General features: G+C 36.8%; 1 protein-coding gene across 5 annotated transcripts; it reads right to left on the reverse strand.

The window, feature by feature from the left end:
• On the reverse strand, nucleotides 1-26,155 carry LOC141520745 (cytochrome P450 2C44-like). Of its 5 annotated transcripts, none has more exons than XM_074232532.1 (9): nucleotides 24,566-25,908; nucleotides 19,424-19,586; nucleotides 18,059-18,208; nucleotides 17,619-17,779; nucleotides 11,937-12,113; nucleotides 7,390-7,531; nucleotides 5,877-6,064; nucleotides 3,204-3,345; nucleotides 1-2,747 (listed from the first exon to the last, which is right to left on the reverse strand). In XM_074232532.1, the coding sequence occupies exons 2-9, from the start codon at nucleotides 19,506-19,508 to the stop codon at nucleotides 2,566-2,568; spliced, it is 1,227 nt and encodes a 408-aa protein (XP_074088633.1). In that variant the 5' UTR covers nucleotides 19,509-19,586; nucleotides 24,566-25,908; the 3' UTR covers nucleotides 1-2,565. The 5 variants fall into 5 exon arrangements, with proteins under 5 accessions (XP_074088633.1, XP_074088634.1, XP_074088635.1 ...); XM_074232533.1 differs by having other exon boundaries at nucleotides 19,424-24,718; nucleotides 25,815-25,905; XM_074232530.1 differs by having other exon boundaries at nucleotides 14-2,747; nucleotides 25,815-26,155.
• Nucleotides 26,156-27,882: the final 1,727 nt, after the last annotated feature.

Consider the following 27,882-nt stretch of genomic DNA (forward strand, 5'->3'; position numbering starts at 1 on the left):
GGATTCTAGGGCTCTTCAATTCACTCAGAATCAATCCATTCAAAACTTTCTAAGCTTTTCTGAATTCTAACTGCTCCTGACTTCTTACAGAGCAATGGTATTTCATCACATTCACATATTATGATTTACTCAGCCATTTCCCAGTGGATGAACATCCACTCGATATTTAATTCTTAACCATTATACAAAGAGCAACTGTAAATATTTTTGTACATGTGGGTCTTTCCCCCTTTTTTTAAAAAGGGGGAAAGACCTACATCTACTCTGTACTGTTTGGGATACAGTACTAATAGTGGTATTGCTAGAACAAAGGATATGCATGGTTTTAAGGCCTTTGAGCATAGTTCCAAATTATTCTCCGGTATGGTTTCATGAGTTCACAAGTTCACCAACAGTACATTAGTCTGCTGCTTTTCCCATGTCCTCTCCAAGGTTGATCATTTTCCCTTTTTCCCGTTTTAGCCAATCTATTAGGTGAGGTGGTACCGCAAAGCTTCTTTCAATTTACATTTCTCTAACCAATAATGATTTAGAGCATTTTTTCAAATGACTATACCTAGGTTCAGTTTCTTCATCTGAAAACTGCTTGTTCTTCTCCTTTGGATGTTATCTCACAAAAACAACACCATTTTACATACTAGAGATATGATCCAGTCAGCAATTAAGTAAATTGCTCAGGATCAGGGTCAGAAGTGTTAGCAAGCTAGTTAGCAAATATCAGAACTGACTTTCTTAGTTCCAGCCTGGCAGTCCATCTACTGTGCCACCTAGCTGCCTCAAAAGAGGAAAACAGCAAGAGAGACATAGAAAGGGGGTGAAAGAAAGAGAGAGATAGAAAGAAAAGAGAAAAGGAGTGCAAGAGAAAAAAGGACATTCGAGCTTATGTCTAGATTATGAAGTTTCTAATCACTATTATCTCCTATCTCCTATTCCCATATTCCTTGGTTTTCTTCTCTTTTCCATCTAAGGTAACTCCAAAAACAGTGATGCTTCTATTTTCCCCTATGGTAGTCATCACTACAGTCGGTTCCCCTTTGCTTCTGCCATTACTGGACTTTCTTCAAATGCTAGTGCTCTCCTTCCCTTGCCCTCTTAAATTTCATAAACTTTGCAAACTCTTATTACACTTATGGATATCATTGCAACTTTTCAGTGATACTGAAAAGGTCAAATTTCCCCCTTTGTAAAAGAATCTAAAATTCCCCATGCTTTGTCCACTTACTTTGTGAACAAGATTTTAGAGATCTGACTCCATGAATTTTATTCTGGGATCTTAGCACAGACTTCGCCTTTTAATTTCTTTTTTCTCTACTGTTCTTCCCACACTCTCACTACACTCTGTAAATGATAAAAATCAAAACTACATAGGTGTTTTTCTTTCCTTCCTCTTTCTCTTCAGTTTAAGGCCTTTAAAAAAATATTTCAAAACTTTTATAGCCTTGCCCCTTATCTGAGCACTAAGGGGGCAATCCCACTTAGGTGACGAGACTCAGGTATAGGGTTAAAAACTTAGGGTTTGTTAAAAAAGTAGATCAAGATAAAAACTTCACATTAAACAATAAAATAATGGGAGTGAATTTACTTCTCGAGAGGTAGGAACCTCCAGCCATTTAATAAGATTTAACAGCATTTAAGATTACAGAAATTTGTTGCATGCATAATTCTCTCTTAATTAAATGCAGAGGTGGGCAGTAGGGGAAGATATCTGCATTCAGGAGCAAGGTTATAGGAACAGAGAAGGAAAATGGTAAAAATAATTGCTAGTTAGAATTCAATAAGGAAGTGCATGTGCACATAGGACAAAGGGACCTGGAATTTGAAAGTAGAAATCAATTTTAGGTGGAAATTTGCATCAACCTGCTACTGAAAGGAGGAACATGAGGTGAGGGGTGCAGTGAGAACCTAAAGCATGGAGGGCTGCACTGATCAAAATATCACAGATGCACATTCATTGGGGTAGTCTGATCAATGTAATGCAGTCAAATCCTACGTGGGAACAAGTGGTAAACTGACTTTCCCAAGAAAACACAATTTGTTAATATTGGAAGACTGATCAGTTTCTCTGCTTCGAGACCAAAAACTGTTCCATGTCACCAGGGGCCTTTGAAGTCATGAATTTTTTTTTTGTAATGGAAGTACAAGTACACATTGAACATGAACAGTTATTAGCAACACAACCATATTTATGAAATCCAAATATAATGAAATCCAAAATAAGCTATATAAAGGACAAAATCAGATTCTCATTGAGGATATTAGAAGAATACAAACTAATATGGGTTTGGGGAAAATATTTTATGGATCTTTAAGCAAATTTTAACACTAAGGATGTGACTGGAGATATTGGTGAGAAGGCTGCACAGGAATGCCCGCAATGCATCCGCTCTTACATAATGACATGAAAGATGTCCATGAGATGGTCTGCATTTTGGAAATTAACACATTTTAATCAATACATGGAAATTCTTCGTTCCCTTAAGTGAATTCCAGGCAAAAACCAAAAATTTCTGAGTTCAGAAAATGTAATCAATTTCTTAATGTACCAAATCAACACTATCTTCTTTTTTAGTGAGGAACAAAGCGTAGCTTGTAAGGTGGTGGAACATTGGTAAACCCAACATAAGTGTTCTTGATGCTTAGTTCCTTTGGATCTCCAACTGGTTTAAGGGTAAAATTCTGTAGTATGGTGGTAAAGAACAGAAATAACTCCATCCTGGCCAGGCCCTCTCCAAGACAAGACCGTTTTCCTAAAAGGAAACACATTTTTGGTAAACTTCACCCAATATCATGGAATGAAACAGACTCATTAGATCAGAACAATGGTAGGGAAAGGAATAAAAGGGAAGGATGTAGATGGGCAGAAGCAGTGAGAACTTTTATTGTGAATGATATTCCAGTCATTAATGGTCCCTAGGGAAAGGCAGGAAATCCCTCTTCACACCATTCTTTCCATGGTCTACCCTTGTGCAGGGGATCTTGCAGTGGAGTTCCCCAAACAGAATGGGGCAAGTGAGTCATTTATCAAGGGTCCTGAGAAGATGATCATGAGAATACTAGAAATGATACTTTGACACATTCCACAGTAGGGCAGTGTAACCTCATGAGAATTACCACGAGGAGACTCAGCCAGCAGAAAAAGAGCGGGGAGGAGCAGAATTTTTCTATTACAGTGAGAAGTACACAGGGGAAGAGTTTCTTTTTACCACTGGAAAAAGGCATGAAGTAGTCACTCTGCTTGAACTTCCCACTCTTATCCAGGAAATGCTGGGGATCAAACTGGTCAGGGTTGGGGAATTCTTTGCTGTCATATAGGACTGGAGAGAGGAGTGGGAAGATGGTTGTGCCCTAGAAAGAAGAAATTCCAGAGGAGAATCAGTTATCACCATGATATACCGGTTCCAAGAGTATTCAGTGACTCCCTGCCTGTCTCTAAAGCACCATGTACACTTCTTCGTATATAGTATAGTCTGGAATGTCAAGGCATTGAGAATGCAGGCTGTGAAGGCTCCAAATTGGGCTACAAATTGATGTCGGCATTGTTGTCACCATCATGCACTCCTTTGGGTTCACATTAAACTGATCCACTACTGTTACCCATCCAGAAAATTCCCACCATGATTTTATGGCTTTGAAATGCTTATATCTCATTTCTGAAAGGCACTCCTTACATGTTTCAACCTTTTAGAATCCCTCCTTTACTTTAAGGATTGATTTAGGTATCACCTCCTACAGGAAGCCTTGGCTAAGACCCTGAACTTGATGTGCTCTCTCTCCCCTCAGTTCCTTCATGTCAAAACCTGTTGCCTGCATTTCTCTGGATAGGAGACCCCTCTGCAAATCAAATTACAGCTTAGGTCTGAAGGAAAACAATTATAATTTCGGTGGACTTTTCTAGTTCCAAATTGTGCTCACTCTGAGAGAAATCACGGTCCTCACTGGTGAAGCAGACCTAATCTTTGTTTATATCAGTAGCACTTGGCCCAAGAGCACTCTGCCTTTCCTTCAATGACCAACAATGGGTTTCGGTCTAAGTCCACTTGAGAATCTTACCCTCCCACCAATATTTTTGTTCTTCCTTTTTGGAAATGGCCATTCTTGGTCTCTTTGTCTCAACTCTTACTCACTGAATGGGGATTGCTTCAATCAAAATGTGACCTGAGAAAGAGCTAGTTTTTTAAATATCAGTCTGTCTCACTGCCTACAAGGGTATCTCCAGTCATTCTGATCCATATATATGGCCACTGCATCCAGATGGTGGCAGAGGAGAAAGTGAGGCTATTGACTTTGCACTGATGGCCTAATTTAAATCTGACTCACTTGCATGTCATAATATTATCTCACAGATATCATGAACAAAGGACCAAAGGAAAAAAAAATCGATATTCAGCCTAGCAATTCACATGCTTTACGTTATCAACTGAAGTCTTATAATTATTACTTAACAATGCATTCAATGGTGTATATTAAATATGAAATTGGGTGGGGTGTTTGGTTTTTTGAGGTGATTAATTCTACTAGGTCTTTGCTGGGAAACTTTAATCCTTTTCAATTTAATTCAATTGATGCAGGGAATTATGGACATAAGAGATATTGTGATTAGAAACAAATTTTCTGGAAGGAAAATTAGTGTCTATGACTATCTGGGGAACTCTGTTGTTCAAAATGACTCCATTAATAAAACTGTGAATTCATCAAGATGACCTTAGCTCACTCATTCCCCTTCCTCCAGTTCTGCTTTTTAGTCTCCCTGACCTCAGTCATTGATGGGTCAAGCTGTCTATGGCAGGAAAGGAAATGATATATTGGACTTAGAGATCACTTATCTTGAGACAGGAAGAACCAGTATGAAGCTTGCCAATTGGAAAATACCTGGAACCAGATGCTAGACCATTCCCCAAAGGCCACCCTTGTCCAACTCACTGCAGAAGTGAATTTAAGTCATCAGGAAGAAAAGAACCATCTCTTTTCTCTCTTCCTCATACTAGCTTCACCTTGCAAGGATGGCTATCTCTCTCTTTCTTTCATAGGCCACTTTTTTCCAGCCTAGGTCCCCTGGAGAACCTTGGGCCTCTATACTATGTGGCCAGACTAAGCCAGCCCTTATGGATGTCTATCCTTTCTCTCAATCTCTTGTTCTGTATTTTTCCTCTGTGTTTCTCTCTCTGTTTCTCTGTCTCTCTGAGTGTGTCTTTCTGTCTGTCTCTCTCTCCTCCTCCTCCTCCTCCTCCTCTTCCTCCTCACCTTGTTAAGCATATCCTCAACGTACTTGCTGCTTCTCTAGGAGAAGAAAAGATTTTGATCTGTACACTTTGTGTAAACTTGTAGGCTCATATATCAGTCGTGGACAATTTAAAATCCCAAGGACGTTTGTGAATTCTTTCACCATTCAAAACTATAAATCTTCAATGGATGACACTAATCCACCAGCAACGCAATCAATGTTTATCTGGCAACCTGTAAAGTAATATTTTAGAGTCTAAAACCCACGGTTCTACTCTCCATTCCAACACTTTTAAATGATCTTAACAAGTCATTTGACATGGGGCTTAGGGTGTCCATCTGAACAATAGATAATAGTGCTAAGAAATCCACTTCATTTTCTAGAAAGAGGAAATAACATGAGTAAAACTTTTGTTTAAGAAATCTCTATTATTTTTCCAAACTTTATCTTTCCAAAATATTGCTGTGATGAATGGGAATCAATGAGAACCAAGGCAAGGCCATACTTTTCTTTCATTCTTAATTCAGTATGCAGTCTAACATAGCTGTATGTAGCAAAAGATAGCCTTAAAGAGAACATTAATATGATTATGCCAATGGGACTTAAGAGTTTCTCTCATCTAAAAGGAGGTCACTATTGTCCTATTCCTAATGACCTTGGGAATAACATATAGTTGGAATTGAGTATCCCGGATCACTGCATGAGGTACATTGAGAGGTACGATGTCAATGAATCTTTGCACTTCATGCACCACAGCATCCGTATAGGGCATATCTTGTCTGTCTTTTATAGAAGGAACTCGATTATGTCCAATCACACGAGCAATTTCCTCATGAATTTTTGCTGCAGGGATAAAAGAAGTAATAATGACTGAATGTCCTGGTCTCCTAGGAATGCTCAACAGAGCATGTGTGGAGGATCTGCCTAATGATATAACCTAAGGTGATTCGCAAATGGGTTCAGTGTCCTCCTTCCACTAGGTCAAAAGTACAAAAGTTTTTTGGGGTGGCAAGGTGATGGAATTAAGTAACTTGCCAAGATCACATAGGTAATAATTTAGTATCCGAGGCCACATTTGAACTCAGCTCCTCCTTACTTCAGGGCCAATGCTCTCTCCACTGTGCCACTTAACTTTTGAACAAAGGCTTTTACAATAGCAATGGGATAACTTTCCATGGTTTAGCATAGGTGTGAGGAAGAACTGTGTTTAAATTCATTTTGTAGGCATCATATGTATACATTCAGGCAAGTCATTAAACTTACCTCAGTCCTATTTTGCTCATCTGAAAAACAAAGATCATAAATAATGTTTCTTCTAATGTTCCCTATATCTCTAAATCTATTATTCCACATTTGAAAAGTAGAGGTGATAACTGTACTGCCATTAGAGATCTTCAAGCAAAATGAAAACTCTGAAATTATTTGTAGATTTTACATCCTCAGTACTGATGACAGCTGTAATTGTCTAAGAAAGTAGGTGTCTTCATTTGAATTTGATAACAATATCATCCTGACTTGAGCTATTCGCTAGGTTATGCATCTGAGCTCCTTAATTTCCTAAGTTACTGAGGTAAAGAATTTCTGTCTTGGAAAGGTCATGCTGTCTAAGATACAGAAAAACTTGAGAAGAAATTCCGTTTATAATGGAATGAACAAAGGATCACCCCATCTTTGCTTGAGAACCTCTGGTAGGAAGAGCTCAGGTATCCCCAAGCAGCTGAATGGGCTTTGGATGAATTTTATCATTACAAGTCTTTCCTTTACATGAAGCCTCAATGTGTCCATTTGTAACTTTTATCCATGCTTCCTAGTTCAGCCTACTTGGATACTGCAGAACCAGCCCTAGTACAATGTAATCCAATTGAGAAAAGGGGATGTTTTATATCTGTCTTTCTAGTAAAAGCATAGAGTAGAGTGTGCACAGTAGGAGCTTTATACGTATCTATTAAAACGAGTAGAATTCCCCATGACACCCTAAAAACATGTAAATAACTATCAGGTCTTGCCCAAGTGTTATATTTTCTTAAATGTGCTACCTTCTGAATTCTTTGTTGATCTGTGTGGGAGTCATGTAAATCCAGGAGGTGAAAATGTGAGGCCTCTGTGCAATATGCAGGGCTGAGAAAGTAAGCCTGATCTGCCAGTATCACAATTCTTGTATACTTTACCTTGGACCTCAGGGTTTTTCAGAAGGAGCAGGAGGCCGTATCTTAGAGTGCTGCTAGTTGTCTCTGTTCCTGCACCAAATAAGTCTACTGCAGTCATTTTTAGATTCTCCAAGTCAAATTCAGACTGGGGATTCTCTTTTTCCTAAGGAGAGGTACAAAATAGATGAAGAGAGAGAGAGAGAGAGAGAGACAGAAAGGAATGTCATTAAAAACCATGTGAAGGACATAAAGGAACCCTTCTCACCTTCATTTCCCTCCCTTAAGAGACTAGAACCTTCCCCTTGCTCCAAGTTTTCATTGCCCAACCATAGACTTGCCTTTCCCAGGCAGTCGATTTCCCCTCAAACAATACAGCAGGCTAAACAAAACACTAGATTTTGAATCAGAAAGACCTAGAATAAACTTTAGCCACAAATAAGAGTTCCATGGAAAAGTCACTTGATTTATCTCTGCCTCAGTTTCCTCAAATGTAACAGGAAAGAATTGGATCCCTTCCAACTGTCTACTTAATATTCATAATACATATTCGATGGTGAAGACCTGTTAAAGTAATTTATATAAAATCTTAATAGCCTGGTAAGTGATCCTCATGCTGATAATTACAACTCAAAGCAGAAGAGCATCTTTGGTTAAAAACCAAGAACAACAAGAAATTTCAGACTTTTAGAAGGGGAAATAGAAATAAAAGTTTTAGGACTGGAGAACACAGAAGTTCAAATCTTGTAGGGAAAATGAAATTCATCTAGTCCACTTGTGAGTGATTAGAAATTTTCTTTTCAAAATGTTCCTGGAGTGATCAACCAGACTAAGTTTAAGATTTTCACAAATGAGAAGCTTAGTACTTAATGATGACTTTCAATCCAATCATGAATATTGTTCCCCTCACATAGAAATGAAATGTGAGTGGTGGCTAGGTGGCGCAGTGGAGCGAGCACAGACCCTGGAGTCAGAAGTATCTGACTTCAAATCCAGCCTCAGACACTTAATAATTACCTAGCAGTGTGGCCTTGGGCAAGCCACTTAACCTCATTTGCCTTGCAAAAATAAAAAAAATGTAATGTGTCTCTAATGTCTAACAAATGTTTTAAGTTATATCTTATCTCTTTTTTTTTTGAGCCATTCAATAAAATTAGGTAGTTACTAGGGTTCATTTCAACTTAAAAATTCTGTGAAATTATAAGAAGTATATAAACTCTCAAAATTTAGAGCTAGAGAGAATATTGGAGATCACTTTGCTCAACACATTCATTTTACAGAAAAGGAAATTGAGGCCTAGAGAAGTGAAGTAATCTTTCTAAGTATCACACAGGAGAAAATGAAAAGAAGTAGATGATAGAGTGGTCTAAATGGGAGAAAGGTTAATACCAGGTTATCTGGAATGAAAGTGAAGCAATCTATAATTTTAAAAAAACAAAAAAAGAAAACAAGAAGAGAAAAGGGAAGAAAGGAATGAAGGGAGAAAAAAGGCTAGAGCATGTTTGAGTTGATTTTCCATTCAACTAAACTGACTGTGAAAATAACAGGGGGGGAAAGAGCAAATCATCTATAAAAAATGAATACAGACTATATAATTTAGAATAACTATTCCAATACCTCTGATAAGTGAAAAAAGAATGTAGCAAGTATGATAGGGCCCGCAACAAAACCCGAGAGGCAGCAAGGTGGCATAAAGGACAGACTTGGAGTTTGGAAGGCCTGAGTTCAAATCCAATTTAAACAATTTAAAAATGGAGTGGCTAGGTTGTATAGTTGATAAAGCACCGGCCTTGGAGTCAGGAGTACCTGGGTCCAAATCCGGTCTCAGACACTTAATAATTATCTAGCTGTGTTGCCATGGGCAAGCCACTTAACCCCATTTGCCTTGCAAAAACCTAAAAAACAATTTAAAATTTCTAGTTTTGTGACCTTCAAGAAGTCACTACACCTCTATCTCCCTCCATCTGCTACTTACTAAAATGGGGATAATGATAACACCAACCTCCTGGCGTTGTTGGGAGACCCAAGTGAGATAATATTTGTAAATTTCTTTGAAATTTTTGCAGCATGATAAAAATGCTATAGGTATTTTAAAATGTTTCACAAGGAGAAGAAAGAATTAAAAGAAGAAATAATGTTGAAGAGTAGGCTGAAAAATGGATGTCAGAAATGAAACACCAAATAGATAATTCATAATATATAATATATATGTGTATATATATATATATCTATATATAGGGAATGTTCTAGACAATGGAGAAATTTTGACACACAGAATAGAAACAACAGTTTTGGAGGAACTCATTGCCTCTCTACAAACCAAACTGTTCTGGAAGGTAGAACATAAAGAAATAAATTAAGGATCTTATACATCTAAGAATGTAGAATTAATTTTAAGTCTTGCATATAATACTTCAACAAGAAACAGATATTAGGGGTGGCTAGGATGGGGAAGTGAATAGAGCACTGGCCTGGGAATCAGGAGTTCCTGGGTTCAAATGCAACCTCAGACACTTACTAATTGCCTAGCCGTTTGGCCTTGGGCAAGCCACTTAAAACCATTGCCTTGAAATATAAAATAAATAAAAAATAAAAGATATTAGAGTTGTTAAAAACCGGGGACAAAATATGTATTGATAGAATTCAGAGGCTATCCATACAGAGCTGCATTGATTAGACTTTAGATCTTTAACACTAAACTAGTATTTTGTGCAATGAAAATAAAACTCTTCATCTATCAATAAAAATAAATTTGAAAGGATCGGAACTACTCCTTCTCTCTGAAAAGTCAAAGAGACTGGAAAAGAATATCAAAATCAAAGTGATTGGGATGTAGTCCTAAAAAGAAACTCAAAGTGAGTCAGGTTGAAATACTTCAAGCAGATAAATATGAACAAAAAAAATAATGAAAACAGATAAAACAATGGATTCAGTGGTCTTGTGCTTTTATATCAGTTTATCATTGTCTTTAAAAAAAATCATCCATTGACTCAGAATCAGGGAAAAAGCAAAGGTAAAAATGATAGATGCAAAAGCAAGAAAGTGGCAGTGTATCAAGAATTTAAGGATAGTTTGACTTCAACCTGGAAGAATATTTCAGTGATCTTTGTTTCGGTTCTATATTGATTAAAACTTTTCTCAGTATATTAAAATACGTCATCAACAAATATGGAGAAAATGCTCATTATGTGCCAAGCAGACTGCTAGGAAGTAACAACATAAAGGAAAGGATAAAAATAAGGCAGTCTTCAACCACTAGGATTTGACCTTCTACTGAAGGAATACATCATACATCAATATAAGTACATATGGGAGTGATACAAAAGAATACACAGAAATTTTGGGGTGAAACACTGACAATAGGAGAAAGAAAAGAAGACTATTTGAATGAAGGAACAGATAACCATGGAAGGATATTAGAGCTGCTGGGAGTTGAGGAGAGAGAATGAAAGCATTCCAGTCAAGGGGCCAGACCATAAAACCAAAGAGGTGAAAAATAGGAAATTATCTTCAGAGAATAACAAGGAGGTCAGTTTGTTTGGAGTATGAAGGGTGTGAGGGGAAAATGCTTAATCACCTTAGAAAGGGAGGCTGGAGGCAGATTTTGAAGGGCATTAAAAGCCCTTCCACACAGATGAATTTCTGTTTTGTCATAGGAGTCCTGAAGCTTCCTAATCATTGGAGTGACCCAGTGAGTCTTGCACATTATTCATGTCAAGTTTGTGAATATTTGAAGAATGAATTGATGGTCTTGATACGTGGTGAGCTGTTAAAAAGAATTTTCATTGTCTGGAGAGGTGATTGTGACCTTTTTTACCTGTGGGGTAAAATTAAGGTTGCCCTTTTCTTGAAATTAAATAAATTTTAGTGTCTTTAGACTGCTAATTATAGCTAGCTTTTATAGTATTAACTATTATTTATATAATGTCTGAAGGTGAGCAACTTACATTAGAAACATTTTATTTTATCTTCATACCTCCCTGGGAGATAATGCTAATATCCCAATTTGACAAATGGGGACATTAAGAAAGTCAATGGTGATATAACTTGTCTAGGGTTACACAACTAGGAAGTTTCTGAAGCTGACTTTGAACGTGTCTTTCTGACTTCAACATTTATCCTGTTGAGAACTTACATTGTATATACTTGTGTACAGATTATTTCCCCCATAAGAATGTAAGCTCCATGGATGCTGGAGTTGTCTTTTGCCTCTTTTTGTATCTTTGGGACTTAGCAAAGAGTCTGGCACATAGTTGGAGCTTGGTAAATATTCATTAATTTTTTCCTATTATCATTCTCAAATATAGCATTCTTATCCAACAGAAAAGACCAGATCTATACTTCGTCACCTAGAAAAGCAATCTCATTTCCCTTTTAGAGGACAGATAAGGGATAAGATCAGACCAAAAAATCCAAAACAAAAATACCAAATCAATGGTATCCGTAGGGGCACAAATACTTTGAGACTTTCTCTGATAACCCTTCATGTTTTTTTTAAATGAGTGGTCTTTAAGAATCCTTGGCACATCAGTCTTGCTCAATGACAAAGATGCTTCCCCCACATATCCTACCTGCTGCATTTTGGAGAGGAAGCAGTCGATATAGTCTTGAGGGTTGTTGGGGTCCAGTATCTTTTGATGCTCCTGCACTCTTTCCAAAACGAATATTTTCAGTTCCTTAAGATTTTTGAAAATCCTTCTATGTTGTCCAGGGAGGTATATTCTAAATGGTGGTAAAAAGTTGTAGAGCTAACCCCACAAACCCAAACAAAAACATGTCAGTTTACTATCATGAAGAAACAACTTTAAATCTCTAATCATAAATTACTATATTTTATTCAAAGACCTTATATTTCTTGTTAAACTTCATTAAATTTTTCATTAACAAAGATTGCTTTTTCTCTCATCTTCACCACACATTGGGAAAGGAAGGAAAATAAAGCCCTTTGAATCTATATACATAGTCAAGCCAAAGAAATTCCCAACTTGGCAGTAGCAAGAAATTTGTGTCATATTTTATAGCTTGAGTCCTTTTACTCTCTGTCATGAGGCAGCTAGTATGATTCATTGTGTTTCCTCGGAACACATCATGGGTCTTCACACTGTGAAATTTCTTTAGCTTTGCAGGGTATTTGTCCTTCCAGTGTTTTTATTATTGAATTAATTGATTCTTATCACTTTGCTATTACTCAGTTGTTTGAGATACAGCTAACTCTTTGGAACCCCATTTGGTGTTTTCTTGGCAAAGACACTAGAGTGGTTTCTTATTTCCTTCTGCTCACTTTACAGAAAGAAACATGGTTACTTACCTTACCCTCAGTCATATAGCTAGTAAGTGTCTGAGGCCAAATATAAACTCAGAAAAATGAATCTTCAGGTCTGGCATTTATTCATTCTGCCACTTAACTGCCAACTTTACTTGCCATTTATTCATAAAGCCTTTCTAGGTCTGAAACTTTTATTTTTACAAAATAGTAAAATTCCATTACATGTGTTTACCATAATTTGTTCAGCTCTCTCCTAATTGATGAGTAACCCCTTAGTTTCCAGTTCTTTACAGTCACAAAAAGGCAAAATTTTACATGTAGTTTTTCATTTTTCTTATTTTCTTCTTTTTTAAAAATTCTCTCCAAGTACAAGTCAAGTATTGATTTAAAGGATATACATGGTTTACTAATTTGGGAGGGATAAATGGAAATTCTTTCCAGATTACCCAGAACAGTTCACAGGTACACAAAAAGTTATGTCTATATGTGTTAGTTTTCCATAGCCCCTCCAACATATGATATTTACCTTTGTCTAAACACATTTTCAAACATTTGAAGGAAAATCAGAACTTATCCACATTTTTGACTAAGCTATTTAGGATCATTTTTGTAACTTCTAAAATGCTGTAAACTGACAGAATGTGTTTTTAAAAGAATCCATTTGGGAAAGATTTGATATTCGATTGAAAGATAGAAAGGTTCTAGCAGCCATTAACAGAAAAAACAAATTGTGCTAATGGGACAGAGTATGTTTCAGGCTTATATACAACAAAGGTAGGATAGTCAGAAGCCATTGCCCTCACTGAGGTTAAGGGTATAACAATCTTAATTCTCTGACTGAAATGGGCCTAGACCAGAGAGAGAAACTTGCATAGGCAACATTGCTTCATTCTCCTTCAGAGATGGAATACTGGCAGAGAACAGTACTGCCAAGTTCTATGGGGGATGGTGATTAGAATTGGGGAGATGATGAGAATTAATTAGAAACTTTAGAAAAAGAAAAGTTCTAACCATCGGGGAGAATCAGTCCTAGAAGTGAGAGGTAGAAAATATTCTCTGAAGAGCAGAGTATAAAATCTACGTCTTTACATTTTCTTTTGATTTTAGTTAAACATTGTCTATGTCCCTTGTACTTAAATATTTTAAAACAACTATAAAAAATACGAATAGTTCAGAAAAAGAAAATTGCCACATTGTCTATATCGACAAATATATGTTTCATTTAGCATATTCAATCTGCCTCATATTTGCCAAAAAAATGAATCCTCTGTAATAAGTGTTGGTCTTTGCAGGGATAAGAATCATTAAGTCTTTTAAAGTTTTTTGAGTTTACAGCATTGTTACAGTGGGATCAAATGATCTCCTGCTTCCATTTATTTTACTATGAATCAGTTTCCATATTTTTTATTACTTCCTTTAGGAAATATATTCCTTTAATTTCATATTAATATGACATAATTTTCAATCATCCTCAACTTCATGTATATCTACCATAATTTCCAGTTCTCAAGCACAGCATAAAAAGTTCCTATTTTCTCCAGGACTTCCTTTGTCAAATGTGAACTCCAACGTCAATAACTGAATTTTTTAGGTTTATTAAAAATTAGACTGTCACATAAGCTTCTTTCTCTTTGCAATATATCTCTTCAATTTCACTGATCTATTTATTTTAAAATTAATATCATGATTTCTCTCTCGTCACACTCAGTCTGGATCAGTGTACAACATGGAAACAATGTAAAGACTGACAAATTGCTTTTTATGGGGGTGGGGAAAGGGAAGTACGATTGGGGGAAAATTGCAAAACTCAAAAGAAATAAAATCTTTAATGAAAAAATTAATATGAAATCATTTTGACACCTGTTATTTTTAGATTTGCTTCTTCCTCCATTGCCCCACATGGTTTTCCTTGAGGATAGTGAAATTTTGACCTTTAGATTAATTTGACCATTTTCTTGTATTATTCAATAATCCATTTATATAAATAAATGAATTGTTATAGTATAGCCATTTTTATCATATTAGTTCAACTATCACTAAAAGCAATTAGGGTTCCTTTGGTTATTTAGGTCACTCTTCATTTACACATTAGAGAAGTTTGCAGTGATTATACTGAAAAAATTCCTAGGAGTATATTGGTAAGTAGACTCTGAAATATTTTATATGTTCTGTATTTTATTGGAATTTCTTTTTCTGTTTCTTCCTTCTTACTTTTGCTGATAACATACGGAAATATTGGTGAATTGTGTGGATTTAATTGATTTTAGTAAAATTACTAATGGAAAAACCAGTTTGGAGTTAAGCAGGAATTGATGATTTTCCCACTCCAAGGTTCTCCTGTTGTGTCCAGTCTGGGCATGGAGGAAATTCTGGGCTGCCAAAAGATCTGGAAGATTTCAAACCAAAGCGTTCAAGAGAAGTTAGGCATGCTTTTGTTGGTTTTTTTTTTTTTTTTGGTTTGAGAGGAGGTTAAGCAGAGAGTATGCTGTGTAGTGAACTTTCTCACCACAAGTTCAACTAAATGGGCTTGTGCTAATCAATTACTAATCTATGTGGGTGAATTCAATAAATACATATAAAGTTCCTAATCAATGGGGGTATTCAGGAAGATACAAAATTTGTGAAAGATATAATTCCTTCTCACAGTACATACATTTTCAGAGGAAGAATAAGTAAACATGCACAGATGAACTGATAAATAAATAATATATGATTGGTGTATCAGATTGGTGCTTATAATTTTTCCTGGAATACCCCAGAGAATAAGATATTGCTCATTGCAAGGACTACTATAGGTTTCATGAAGTAGAAGGCTTGTGAGCTGGGCTTTAATGGGTGGGTAGAAATTCAACATATAAAGAGGGAACTGAAGGATATTCAGGAAATAGGGAACAGGGAAAACAAAGCCACAATGTGAAGGAAGTACTGGCTTTTATTGTAAATCTGATAATGGTCCAGCCTAAATAAGTCATAAAGTACATGAAGGGGATTCACATGTGGATAAAGCTGGAAAATTAAGATGATGCTTGCTTTTGAGATCTGGAATGCCAAACTGGATACTGTTTGCTATCTCTTGGGAAAGACTTGCTTATTTATCTTTCATTTGTACAGTATATACTTCCATTCTCCAGGTGGCATTGGTGGTTATACGATGAAAAAAAAGCAAAGGGGGTACTGAGTGGTGACTAGCATACTCTCTAGCTCCTGCAAAATTGAAGATGGAAAGTCATCATTTCATGTATTTTATACTCCTCGATTTCCTTGCAAAGAGGTAGGAGATTTGAACTGATCATGGTGCTGAAATCCACCATGTCAGCAAAAGGACTGAGACTTTAAAGATTATGTTTTTCAGCATAGATACCTAGATTTAGAGTCAGATGAGCTGGGTCAGAATGTGTCCCCTGTGACAAACCAAGTCACTTCAAGATAATCATGCCACTTCTCTGAACTTCAGTTTCTTCTTCTCTACAGTAATAATAGTAACAATAATAGCAATAATATCTAAATTTACAGAGCACTGTATAAGAGCCCAAAGTGCTTTATTAATAAATGTTATTAATATTTTTTCTTATTAATTTATTTGACTGTCACATTAACGTTGTTAGCTGGTGCTTTTATTATTCCCATTTGGCAGGTAAGGAAACTGAAAAAGGTGTAGTGACTTGTCAGAGGTCATACAGTTGTTAAATGTCTGAGGTCAACCTCAAAGTCATTCCTCCTGACTCCAGTTTTAGTCCTCTATTCACCAAATTACGTCTACCTCTAAATCCTATGATCTTGTTATTCTTTATTTCAAGGAGAAATCAAAGGAATAGCCTGCCTGGCCATTTGGTGAGCTGCTCTAAATAAATCCCATGAACCTTCTTAATCTACCCCAAATTGGCCAATGTCTCAAAACCAATTTTTGCAGTTCTGGGTGACCCACTGAGGGGTCTAGAAGGTAGAACATTATGTCTTTGTTCAAAAGAAGCTAATATTTGAGTTAACAGGAAATCTAATAGGAAGAGGTAACATAAAAATAATGATAAAGGGATAGCAAGGAATACAATCAATTCAATTCAATTCACATTACATTAATAAGATTTATCAAGTATTCGTTCCATGCTCATTATGAACCAAGTCCTGTGCTAGGATATAGAGTCATAGATAGCAAGAAAGTAGCCCTTATCCTCAAAAAGCTTACATTCCACCAGAGAAGGGTTCAGCTAGAGTAAGTGTTCCAAATTGTAATGAAGGAGGACATGGGCAAAGGAAAAGAAAGTTGGGTTTTTCTTTATTTAAGGCAATGGGATTAAGTGACTTGCCCAGGGTCACACAGAGAGGAAATTATTAAGTGTCTCATGCTGAATTTGAATTCAGGTACCCCTGACTCCAGGGCCAGTAGAAAGTTGGCTTTTTGGTTAAATGAGGCTCTTTAGTTCAGACTTCAATGAATGAAGGCTTTTATCCTGTTCATCCATTGTGGAGGCTGGGCCCGAGTATCTCCAGAGTCAGAAGAAGTTATTGCCCTCAATGGCTGGAACGATCAGCTTTGGCTAACTGTCCTCCCAATTCTCCACAGAATCTCCTGAGGCTTTTTAGGGATAATTGCTTTAATTGGCTACATCTATGAACACCACCCTACTTGGGGATCCCAGGCCAAAATCAGACATTTTTCCCCTCCAACTTAAATTTTTGTATGACTTAATTCAGATGCTTACAAAGAAAGGAATATCCACCTAATATCTTATCTGAAAAACTAAATATTTTGCAGAAGCTATTGTTTTGGATGTGTGTATGTGTGTGTGAGAGAGAGAGTGTGTGTGTGTGCATGCATGTGTGCGTGTCTGTGTGTGCGCATGTGCGCGCGTGTGTGTGTTTGTGTGTGTATGTGTGTGTGTGTGTGCTTGTGTGATGGGAACCTAAGAGATGAGAGCCTATGAGATACAGAACCTGTGGCTGAAACTCTGAATGTTGACACAGATTAAGGAGATAGCTATGGTCTTACCTGTGTCCATGGTTTGTTAAACAGATGAAAGTTTTCATTTAACAAGTTCATCAGATAGAGAAATTTCTCATCATTGTACTTGAATCGATCACGGAAGAGGACAGAGCAGATCACATTGCATGGGGCACAACCAAGGATGAAGGTGGGATCAGTGGGCTGACCTAATGTGGAGAAGAGTTACCTTAGTACTTAAAAAGTATTTTTAATTACAAAAATTCCAATCTGGTGGGTCCAAGATTCTGTTCTGCTTATAACTGGATGTGGTGTTTAGTTCCATTTATAGGGAGGCTAAATAAGCTTATAATACCTGAGTACAAGAACAAAGGAGGGAATTTGATTTTCCAGCAGAATGATTACTGATCAGTGAAGCAAGACAGAGACTTTTAGAATGACTTCCAAAGCAAGAAGTATTTAGCACTGGGAAAGAATTGAAAGCCAACCCTTTGTTTTCCTGAGCTCCTCCACCAGGCATTGGGATTCTTCTTGAATTCTCTCTTCAATGCTTCTCTTCCCCATCCCAAAGTTCCTCAGGGTCATGAGGGAAAATCTTCGGATTTGTTTCCACCTCTCTCCATGACTGAAAACGACTCCTGACAAAGGAGAAGAAGATGACACCAATTATTCTGACATTGGACATAGGGGAAGGACCCAGTGTGTGTGATTGTATGGAGTTTCTGGGTTAGTTCATCGATCAATTTTAATTTCATTCATTTCAACCCAAAGTGGGATGGCAGCATGGTTGATATCAGGCTGTTGTTTTTTTCCCCTTTGTTCTCAAGAGGAACATGATGTCTGGGAGTTGATGCCATGACATGTAAGTGAACTGGATTTAAGGAAGGGAAGGTTGTACAAAGTCACCAACCTCACATTTTCCCTGAGAGTCATCTGGTTCCAGTGAATATAGATATGGCTCAGCATATGGATCAAGACATGGAATGCACTATGAGAACTTGGCCTTTTTCAAGTTAAGGTCTTTAAGAGGTCTCAATTTGGTGGAAGCAAAGACCCTTCTGTGATTAAGGATAGGTAAGAAAGAGATGAGGCAACCTTAATCTACACACACACACACACAAAAACAAATTGGTAGGGGAAGACCCTCAGGATTTCTGGTCAAAAGAAATAATTGTGATTTTTTAAATTAATTTTTATAATGGCAATGGGGTTAAGTGATTTGCCCAAAGCCACAAAGCTAGATAATTCATTACTGTCTAAGATCAGATTTGAACTCAGGCCTCCTGACTTCAGGGTTGGTACTCTGTCCACTTTGCCACCTAGCTGCCACTGAAATAATAGCTATTTTCATTTACTCTGAGTTAATTAGGGTCCAAACAATTATCAATTAAGGATTATCTTTGGTCTTATTGCTAAACAATCAATGAGAGGAAAAGTTCAAACCTTGCTCCTTAATGAACCATGATATCTTGGGAGGTTTCAGTCATTAAAATTTACTTTACTTTGAGCTAAGCTCTCACAGCTGTGTGTGAAACTCCATGTGGATGAGAGAGAGAGAGAGAGAGAGAGAGAGAGAGAGAGAGAGAGAGAGAGAGAGAGAGAGAGACTGAGAGATGGAAGAGACAGACAGTGAGACAGAGAGATTTGAGGAAAGGAGGGAGGAGCAATGTTACCCAACTGTCTCTCAACACCTACTCACAGTGGTACAAACTACATGAAGGTCTTGTGTTAGATATTGGGACTAGAATAAAGGAAAAAAGAAACCAGTAACTATGCTCCAGAGGTTACATTCTGCTGCACATACTCTGCCATACTATTTTTTTCCAGAATTCATTTTATCACACTAATATTACCTTGTCCTCTGGCAAAATCTTTGAATATTGGTATATCTCCTCTCTCCATAAAAGCTTCTCCTTGATCAATTAGAGCTTCTTTCATAATGTCATATCCATGGAGAACCACAACACGCTGGGTTCCAAGATAAAGAGTATAAATGGGGCCATATTTTTCAGCCAGCTGTGAAAAGAATGCCAAGAAATAGGGAGAGGGTCACTGTAAAATTTGAGAAAGAATTCAACCCACAACTACTTCATAAAATGACATAGGCATATCCACAAATTTGTATCTGTTTATAAATGAGACCAAAGTTGTTAGTGAATTCTGGGTATACAAAGCCATAAATTGTGGAATAATAACATACAATTCTCATTCCTTTTAGATTAATCCTTTGAATTGTTATGTGGCCCATTATTTTTCTCAATAGAGCTTCTGCATGTGCTCGATTCGTACTTTCTAGCGTAGAGATTTTAAATGCTGGGTCGATGAATCATAGAATATTTATAGCTTATAGGATGAAACTGGGATGCCATCTCCTCAATAAAGCAATCTTTTTCCCTCATCTCAGAAAATATTTGTAATTCTTCTGTCATCAACATTCAATTACAAGTGATCTCTCCAAAGTTACTGATGGTCGCCAAAGAGTCAAACTGATGATTTATTTCAATCCATTTTGTATCAGACCTCCTTACAGTATTTGACACTGTTGATTACCCTCTTCTGTTTTAAACTCTATTCTGCTTTTCTTTAAGTCTCTCTCTCTCTCTCTCTCTCTCTCTCTCTCTCTCTCTCTCTCTCTCTCTCTCTCTCTCTCTCTGATTGTCTCTGTGTCTCTAATTCTGTCTGCCTCTTTCTCTCTGTCTCTTTATTCCTCCTACCAGTCTTAATGTTCCTCATTGGTCTGTGTTGCTCAAGCATACTACATATTGGACTGTGGGTTTCCCATGGTTCTGACAAGATTCATCTTCTCTTTCTGTACTCTCACTTAATAACTTCATGGACTCAATGAAGATAATTCCTAGAGATCTATATTTTGCCCATCTATCTCTCCTCAGTATCCACAGGCATCCCACACTGAATAAGTATAAGATAGTTCACTACCCTAACTTTAAAAGTAAAGCCTCTTACAAATTTCCTTACTTCTGCCACTATAGAAACAGTTCTTGGTGTCAGGTTTCCCTGGTATTGACTTAAATTTCCCAGATATTAACTTCAAAGTTCTTCTTTTGATACAAAGGAGATACCAAGAAACAAAGAATCAAATGAGACAAACTTGCCCTTGATGATCATGTTGTCATTGTAGCCTCTAAGCTTAGTGTTAACTAAAGGGTATTGTTTTACATATATGTGCCCATATTGATTGAAAGCTCCTTGAGGATGGATAGTATTTCCCTCGTCTGTTTGCATTATCCACACCTTGGATAGTGCCTGATCAGTAGAAGGTATGTAATCAATGCTTGCTGATTAAATACTTGAAAAATTCAATTAATTAGTCATCAAAATAAAAAAAAAGCTGTGAAGCTCCTAAAGGAAGCTTTTGGGAGGAGAAGAGCATATGAAATAGATGGAAATCTTTGACCAAAACCCTCAAAGTGTAAAATTTCAAGATACGTCAATGAAACTGCGGGTGTAGTTTGGCTCATTGATAAGAGGGGGAAGAGGGAATGGGAGGGGAGAATTTTTTATATATTTTATATTATTTTAAATATTATTTTAATGCATGAGAAATGACTCAGAAATATTGGACCATGAATTGTGGTGGAGTAAGCAGGACCAGTAATATATGTTCCATATAATGGTCCCTTTAGTGAATCAGGCTTTACCTTTTGAAGAGTGATTGGAGAATAAAGACATGTTAGAAACAAAGTAATTTTGAAATGAACAGGTCAATCTGATAATAACCCAATAAAATATTCCAAATAACTAAAAAATAGAGAAATGCAAGTTAAAATAATTCTGATAGACAAAGTTGACATAAAAGAAGAATGCATATATGGAAGGAGCTTTGGAGGGGGAAAGGTACATTTTATGCATTATCAATGGAGCTATAAACTGGTCCATCAATTCTGCAAAGAAATTCCCACAAAAGTGATTCTACTGTAAATATTATTTGCTCAAAAAATAGCACTATTTGACCTGTACTCCAAGAGATTAAGGAGAAAAAATAGATATGTTTAAAGATGAGTGCTTAAATATACACAAAAATATATGTATGTGTGGATATGTATGAATTGAGCCTGTGTGTGTTTACATATATATATATATATATATATATATATGTGTGTGTGTGTGTGTGTGTGTGTGTGTATCTATTTTTATAAATACACACATAGATAAGTATGTTCAACTTGTGAATATTACATACATATAGACAAATTTTTATAGTAGTTCTTTTTTTTTCTTTTTTAGAGATTTTATTTCAGTTTTACAATTTTCCCCCAATCTTACTTCCCTCGCCCCACCTCCACCCCACCCCCACGGAAAGAAATCTGTCAGTCTACTTTGTTTCCATGTTGTACATTGATCCAAATTGAATGTGATAAGAGAGAAATCATATCATTAAGGAAGAAACATAAATTATAAGAGTTAACAAGATCAGACAATGAGATATCTGCTTTTCTTTCTAAATTAAAGGGAATGGTCCTTGAACTTTGTTCAAACTCTATGGCTCTTTCTCTGGATACAGATGGCATTCTCCATTGCAGAAAGACCAAAATTGTCCCTGATTGTTGCACTGATGGAACAAGGAAGTCCATGAAGTTTGATCATCACCCCCATGTTGCTAGAACTTCTTTTTATGGTGGCAAAGAAATATAAGTTAAAAATAGACCCTTGAATTGGGGAATAACTAATGAATTGCAGTATCACCAGTTTTGCTATTATCTATGTTTTGACAGTTAGGATTTGTTGGGAGAAAACTTATGACAACTGATACAGAAGCAAGTGAGCAAGTGAAGAACAACTTAAGTAATAAAAATTTTGTAAAAACAAATAACTTTGCAAAACTTGAGAACTAGGATCCACACACTAAGCATTTAATTTTCCAGGGTGTTTATGAAGAACGATGCTACCCACATGACAGGAAAGTAACAAAACAGATTCAAGGTTCAGAGAGAAAATTTTTTATAGAAAAGGATTAAGTGGGTATTTGTTTTGTGTGGCTGAATATTTGATACAGGGATTTGATTTTCTCTGGGAAGTGGGAGACTGGGGCATGAGGCAAAATGATCTCTTTTTACTAAAAAAATCGTGAGTAAAATTAACTGCTCTTTTACTATTTCCTTACTTCTCTTGAGCATCACCTCTCAAAGAGTAACCTTTGCCCATGATTTACAAAAAAAAAGTCATTCTCCTTTGCAGAGAAAATTGGTGTCAATTAAGAAATGATCAGCATTGCCCCATCTCTGTTGCCATTATTGCTTCCTATATGCCAAACAAGCTTCCTTTCCCTTATTCAATCCTAATTTTATGCAAAATAAGTTTTTTTAAAATATCCTGTTTGTTTTCCTCCTTTTGCTAGCACTCATGACATTAGCTTTTGTAGCTTGTGCTATGCTCTTGGGTCCATTCCTTTTCCAAGATCTGTCAATTTCTTTTAAAATAAGATTAAATTGAATCCTTTTCATCTTCTAGCATGTTCATATCTCTGTCAAAGAAGGTCATGAAAATAATCTGGTGTCTCTTGGTAATCACTGTGTCACTTTCATGGTATCTCCAAATATAATGTCTCTTTTCAGTTTTTTTTTTTGTGGAAATTGGGGTAAAGTGATTTACCCAAGGTCACACAGCTAGTGAAAGTCTGAGTCCAGATTTGAAGTCAGGTCCGCCTGACTTCAGGCTGGTGCTCCATCCACTGTACCACCTAGCTGTCCTCATTTTTTGTTAATCTAGTCTCAGAATTTCCTGAGAAGTGACATAAAACTCATCAGCTTTTATATTGCAAACAATTTTTTTTCTCTTTTTTTTAAAATTTGACTTTGGAATGCCTTAAGGCTAATGGCTCCATTAGACTTCAAGAAACAATTAAACAAAGTAAAAATCCCCCTCCCACCCAAAATGGAGAGAAAAGTACCCAGGAGCTTGAGTCATCATGAAATCTCTGGAGCCCATTCTCTTCTTGGTTAGTCTGACTCTGGTCTCTTTTGGTTCTGCCCTCTACATATCTGGCTGCTTATTCTCAATTTGCATTGCTGGATCATCAATAAGACTCTTTCCTGGTCTCAGGCAGCTAGGTGGTACAGTGGATAGAGCCCTAGAGTCAGGAGGACCTCAGTTTAAACCTGGCCTGGGACACGTGACAATTGCCTAGCTCTCTGACCTTGGGTAAGTCACTTAACCCCATTGCCTTCAAGAAATAAAATTAAAAAACTTTTTTGGTCTCTCTCTACTACCTTGGAAATTTCACAAAGTGTCATTGCACTCTCTAATTAAATGACCTCAGCACCTATAACATCAATGAAAATTTCTAAGCAGAAGGCTTATATTCATTTGACTAATTTTATCACTTTTACACTTCACATATGCAGGTGCTTAGAACTGAATTTCTCAACCTGAATATTCCATTGGTAATTTTAATAGAATTTGTCCACAATGTCCACAATGCAACACATTTGTTTCCCCTAAAAATTATCCTTTCCTGCAAAGTTACCCATTTCCCTAGAAGACAAGCCATCTCTTGAAGACATCTCCGTCACCCTTGATTTACAGCCATGGATTGATGTTTAGCGTTCTATTTTTAATTACATGAATTTAGCTATGATTATGTCTGGTAGATTCTATCATCATATCTCCAACATTTATTCCATCTTGCTTCTTCACATGTTTAATGATCCAATTATGATCCTCACTCCTAATCTCTCCTTCAAAAGCTCTAATAGGCTTGGGAGATAGGCACCCAAACTATTTAACTCAGCACATTACCCTGAGGGAAAGATGGAATGTGCTAGAAAACTCAAATCATCACCAAATTTCCTCAGAACCTGATGGAGACAGTGCAGGACTATATGCAAGAGCCTTTATGGTTAACCCGTTCATGTCAATGATCCTGTTCCAATATCATTGGATTTGCTTTTAGTTCATGTCAAAAGTCATCCTTTAAATGAAGAACAATCATTGTAGAGAAGAGACTCACATTCCTCTTCCCCACCACCACCAATTACCTAAGAAGCAGGTGACCTCAACATTCCTAGGAGTGACAGCTCAACCCTGCAGACAACTGCTCCTTTTTCCATTCCATTCTTCCCCATCATCAGCCCTAGAAGGAACCCCCTGGGAACTTCTTCTGTAGGTATTGAAACCATAGCTACTGAACACTAGAAAAGAAATATATGTCCATCAAAGACCTGGTCATTATGCAAAGGTTCATTATCAGAAAAGCTATTATTTTTGTCAGTGAAAATGATATTGAAAGTGCTGCATTACCGCCAGTTTTGTTCTTTTATTCTAATAAGCACAAGGATTTTACAACTTACAGGCAAGTGAAATCTTTTAATCTATATTAGGCCCTCACACATAGTAGGTATTTCAGAAATGAAACTTTTATCCATTCTCTCAATGACCTCCAAGTTCAATTTCATACTTCTAGCATTGCAATGAATAATCCAGAAAAGTAGCAACTTAATATTCCTGTCACACAGTTCATACTATGTCACTCCTCTACTCAAAAGCAACAGGAGCTCCCTATTCATTCCCTAATGTGGTTCTTAAATGCCTCCACAGTTGGCTCCAACCTAATGTCCTTATTTCTTTTATATTACCTTCTTCCTAAAGTTTACATTCTTACCAAATTCCCCCAATAGCTATGTTATCTCCCAACACCTTACTTGGACCAGCCTGTCTCCAGACATCTGCTTTGATGTCATGCCCATCGTAATTCTTCCAATCAATTTATTACTTCCCCAACTTCAGTTTTTTTCTGGTCTTCCAATTATTAGTGTTTTCTCTGTCCTCTAATTATTTGTTTCTCTCTAGCAGAAGGTAATCTCCTGAAGGACAGGAACTATTCCCTTACAAGAAAAGAATATTATATTCACCATTTGTTTCTCTCTGGTGTCTGGCACATAGTAGGTACTAAAGAAGGGCTCATTAGTTGAATTTTAATTTTTTCATTTTTAACCTTTTTGCCTTTTTATCTCCGGAGCATAGTAAAAGGCATTAGAAATTAATATTGATCCTACTGTTGAATTTCTTCTTCTGATGCTCCTACCAAAGTTTTGACAAAACAATCAATGCATGTCTGAAATCATTGATATTGGAGATAGCACCTATAGAGTCCTCAACTCACACCATCCCTGATTTAGTACATTAAATGACTATGATCCTTGATGTAATTATTCATGTGAAACCTTTGTGTCTCCCCACCACCACCCAAGCAGCTAGATATTCAAACCCCAAATTCAGCCCTTTTACCCGTGAGAATGATGCAGTCATGTTCTTGAGATCCAACTGCAGGATGTTGCCAATAAAGGGAAGAGGAGTGGGACCTGGTGGGAGTTTCCCCCTTTTGAATCCATAGTTCCATAGAGACAAGAAAATCAGGAAAAAGACACAAGCCAGGAGGGCAGGTGTGGTGAGTCCCAAAGCATCCATTGTCCTGTTGGATCTTCCTACAGCTCTCAGAAGAACTTTTTCAGATGCCAGCCTTTTATACTCAAAGGTAGAAAAAAAGGGGTGGGATTGTCCAGCAAATAAATGATTAGTCCTTGTGGAAAAACATGATTTGTTTTCCATTAACTTTGATTAGTTTAGGAATCAAAGGTTATTAAGGAAATGTCTACAGATATGTTCTTTCAGAATCTGTCCCTGACCCTAACCTGGCATTAACTTACATAAGAGGAGTGAAAGATAGGAAGGATTTGGTCAAGTCATCATATTGGGAGTAATAGGCTAACAACATCCAATTTTCTATTGTTATATAGAAGTGTTGAGCTAAGATGAAAAGGAATATGCAAATTCAGTCTGAGAGAAGCTGGGCATGGAGTCCAGATCACCAGATCCTGCAAATCTTGACTTCAAATTAAAGAAATCAGGTGCTAATTTCTTACTTCTTAACCTTCATTGGTTAATTGAATTCTTTTAACCAATAGACATTAACCTGCCCTGCCTTCTTTCTATCCTCTTTAATTACTTACTTATCTACCCTGGGATCCTGTCATCAATCTAAGCCATTTTTCTTTTTCCTCTTCTTGGTTGGACCTTTGCTGTCATCTTGATGAGTCTGATCCTTCGGGGTGGCATGATTTCTGATGATGCTAACCCTCCAAACTTCCTTGGTGTCTGCCATCATCTACTAATGTCACCTTAAGCAAACCTTCATGAATTTCCTGCACCATTCTATAAGAAAAATACAAAAAAATAAGATTCCAAGATTCCTGCCCAAGGATGTGCTAAAGCCAACTCTATCCATCTCAAGGGAGTTTGATGCTAAAGTCTAAGTGTAAGCATTTAGAATTTGGTCTTCTATGGAATACCACATATCAAGGTTTGATTGATTGTCTTATTTCAAGATTTAAGGAAATGCTGAAGAATGGTTACTAGTGCAGATTAAGTGGAAATAAATGGAATGAGTGTACATTTTTCTGGAGAGTTGGATAATAATTGTTATCATTTAATCCTCAATTACCCAAGAAAGAAAGTGCTATTAATATCCCCATTTTACAGTTGAGGGAACTGAATGAAATGGTTAAGTGACTTGAGAATAAAAACAAAAATAACATTTGACCTTCATCCCTAGACCTCACTTTCTTACAGTGTTGGACTAGAAAACTTAGTTCACAAATAGTGAACTTTAGTGATTTTGTGATAACCCCACTTCCCCTTAATAAGTTCTCCTCATCCAGTTTAAAGATTAGGAAACTGAGTTCAGAGAACCTAAGGGATTTACACAAGGTCATGAACCCAATAAGTGGCAGGCAGAGCTCAGATTCTGCCTGAACTATTGACTCATTAACATGTAAACAGAGAATTCCCTTTTTTGTTTATAGAAGACATGGACTTTGGCGACCACCATGAACTCTTTTGAACCTGACAGGAACTTCTGAACAGGATTATTTTTTAAAAAGACTTATCTGTGTCCCTCATCCAGGACTGCTACTGTTTATTCCTGCTAATTAGTTTCACACAGAAGGGTGTTATGTAATGCAAGGACAAGAAATTGTGTCATGGATTCTGGAGGGAGCTCATATTGAATCAACCTGATCATTATTATCAGAGAGATATACACTCATGTGCAGTCATGATGAGGAGTCAGTGAAATTCCATTTAGATCAGAGCTCTCCCAGGTGCTCCCATTTTGTGATAAAATGACTGGGCAAGATAAAACTCTGCTTTATTCCAATTTGTTCTATGCTGATGTCAAGTTTGAAAGTAATTGTAAAAAGGAGTTGAATCATTATCAGAACTTTATATAGCTTTTCCATGCAAGCACAACCATAATCAGAACTTTTATAGTGTTATATGTCATTTGGATGTGCCATCT

Source organism: Macrotis lagotis, chromosome 4 (assembly GCF_037893015.1).
Source record: "Macrotis lagotis isolate mMagLag1 chromosome 4, bilby.v1.9.chrom.fasta, whole genome shotgun sequence".
Taxonomy (NCBI): domain Eukaryota; kingdom Metazoa; phylum Chordata; class Mammalia; order Peramelemorphia; family Peramelidae; genus Macrotis; species Macrotis lagotis.

What these genes read in the sequence shown, in the direction of transcription:
- LOC141520745 (XM_074232530.1), bottom strand. Translation starts at nt 26,135, where the DNA reads ATGGAAAACAAATCATGTTTTTCCACAAGGACTAATCATTTATTTGCT. An exon ending in TGACTGCATCATTCTCACGG is followed by an intron (nt 19,587 to 25,814) that starts GTAAAAGGGCTG and finishes TTCTTTTCACAG; the next exon opens with CTGGCTGAAAAATATGGCCC. An exon ending in TCCTCTCCAAAATGCAGCAG is followed by an intron (nt 7,532 to 11,936) that starts GTAGGATATGTG and finishes ACCTCTCCTTAG; the next exon opens with GAAAAAGAGAATCCCCAGTC.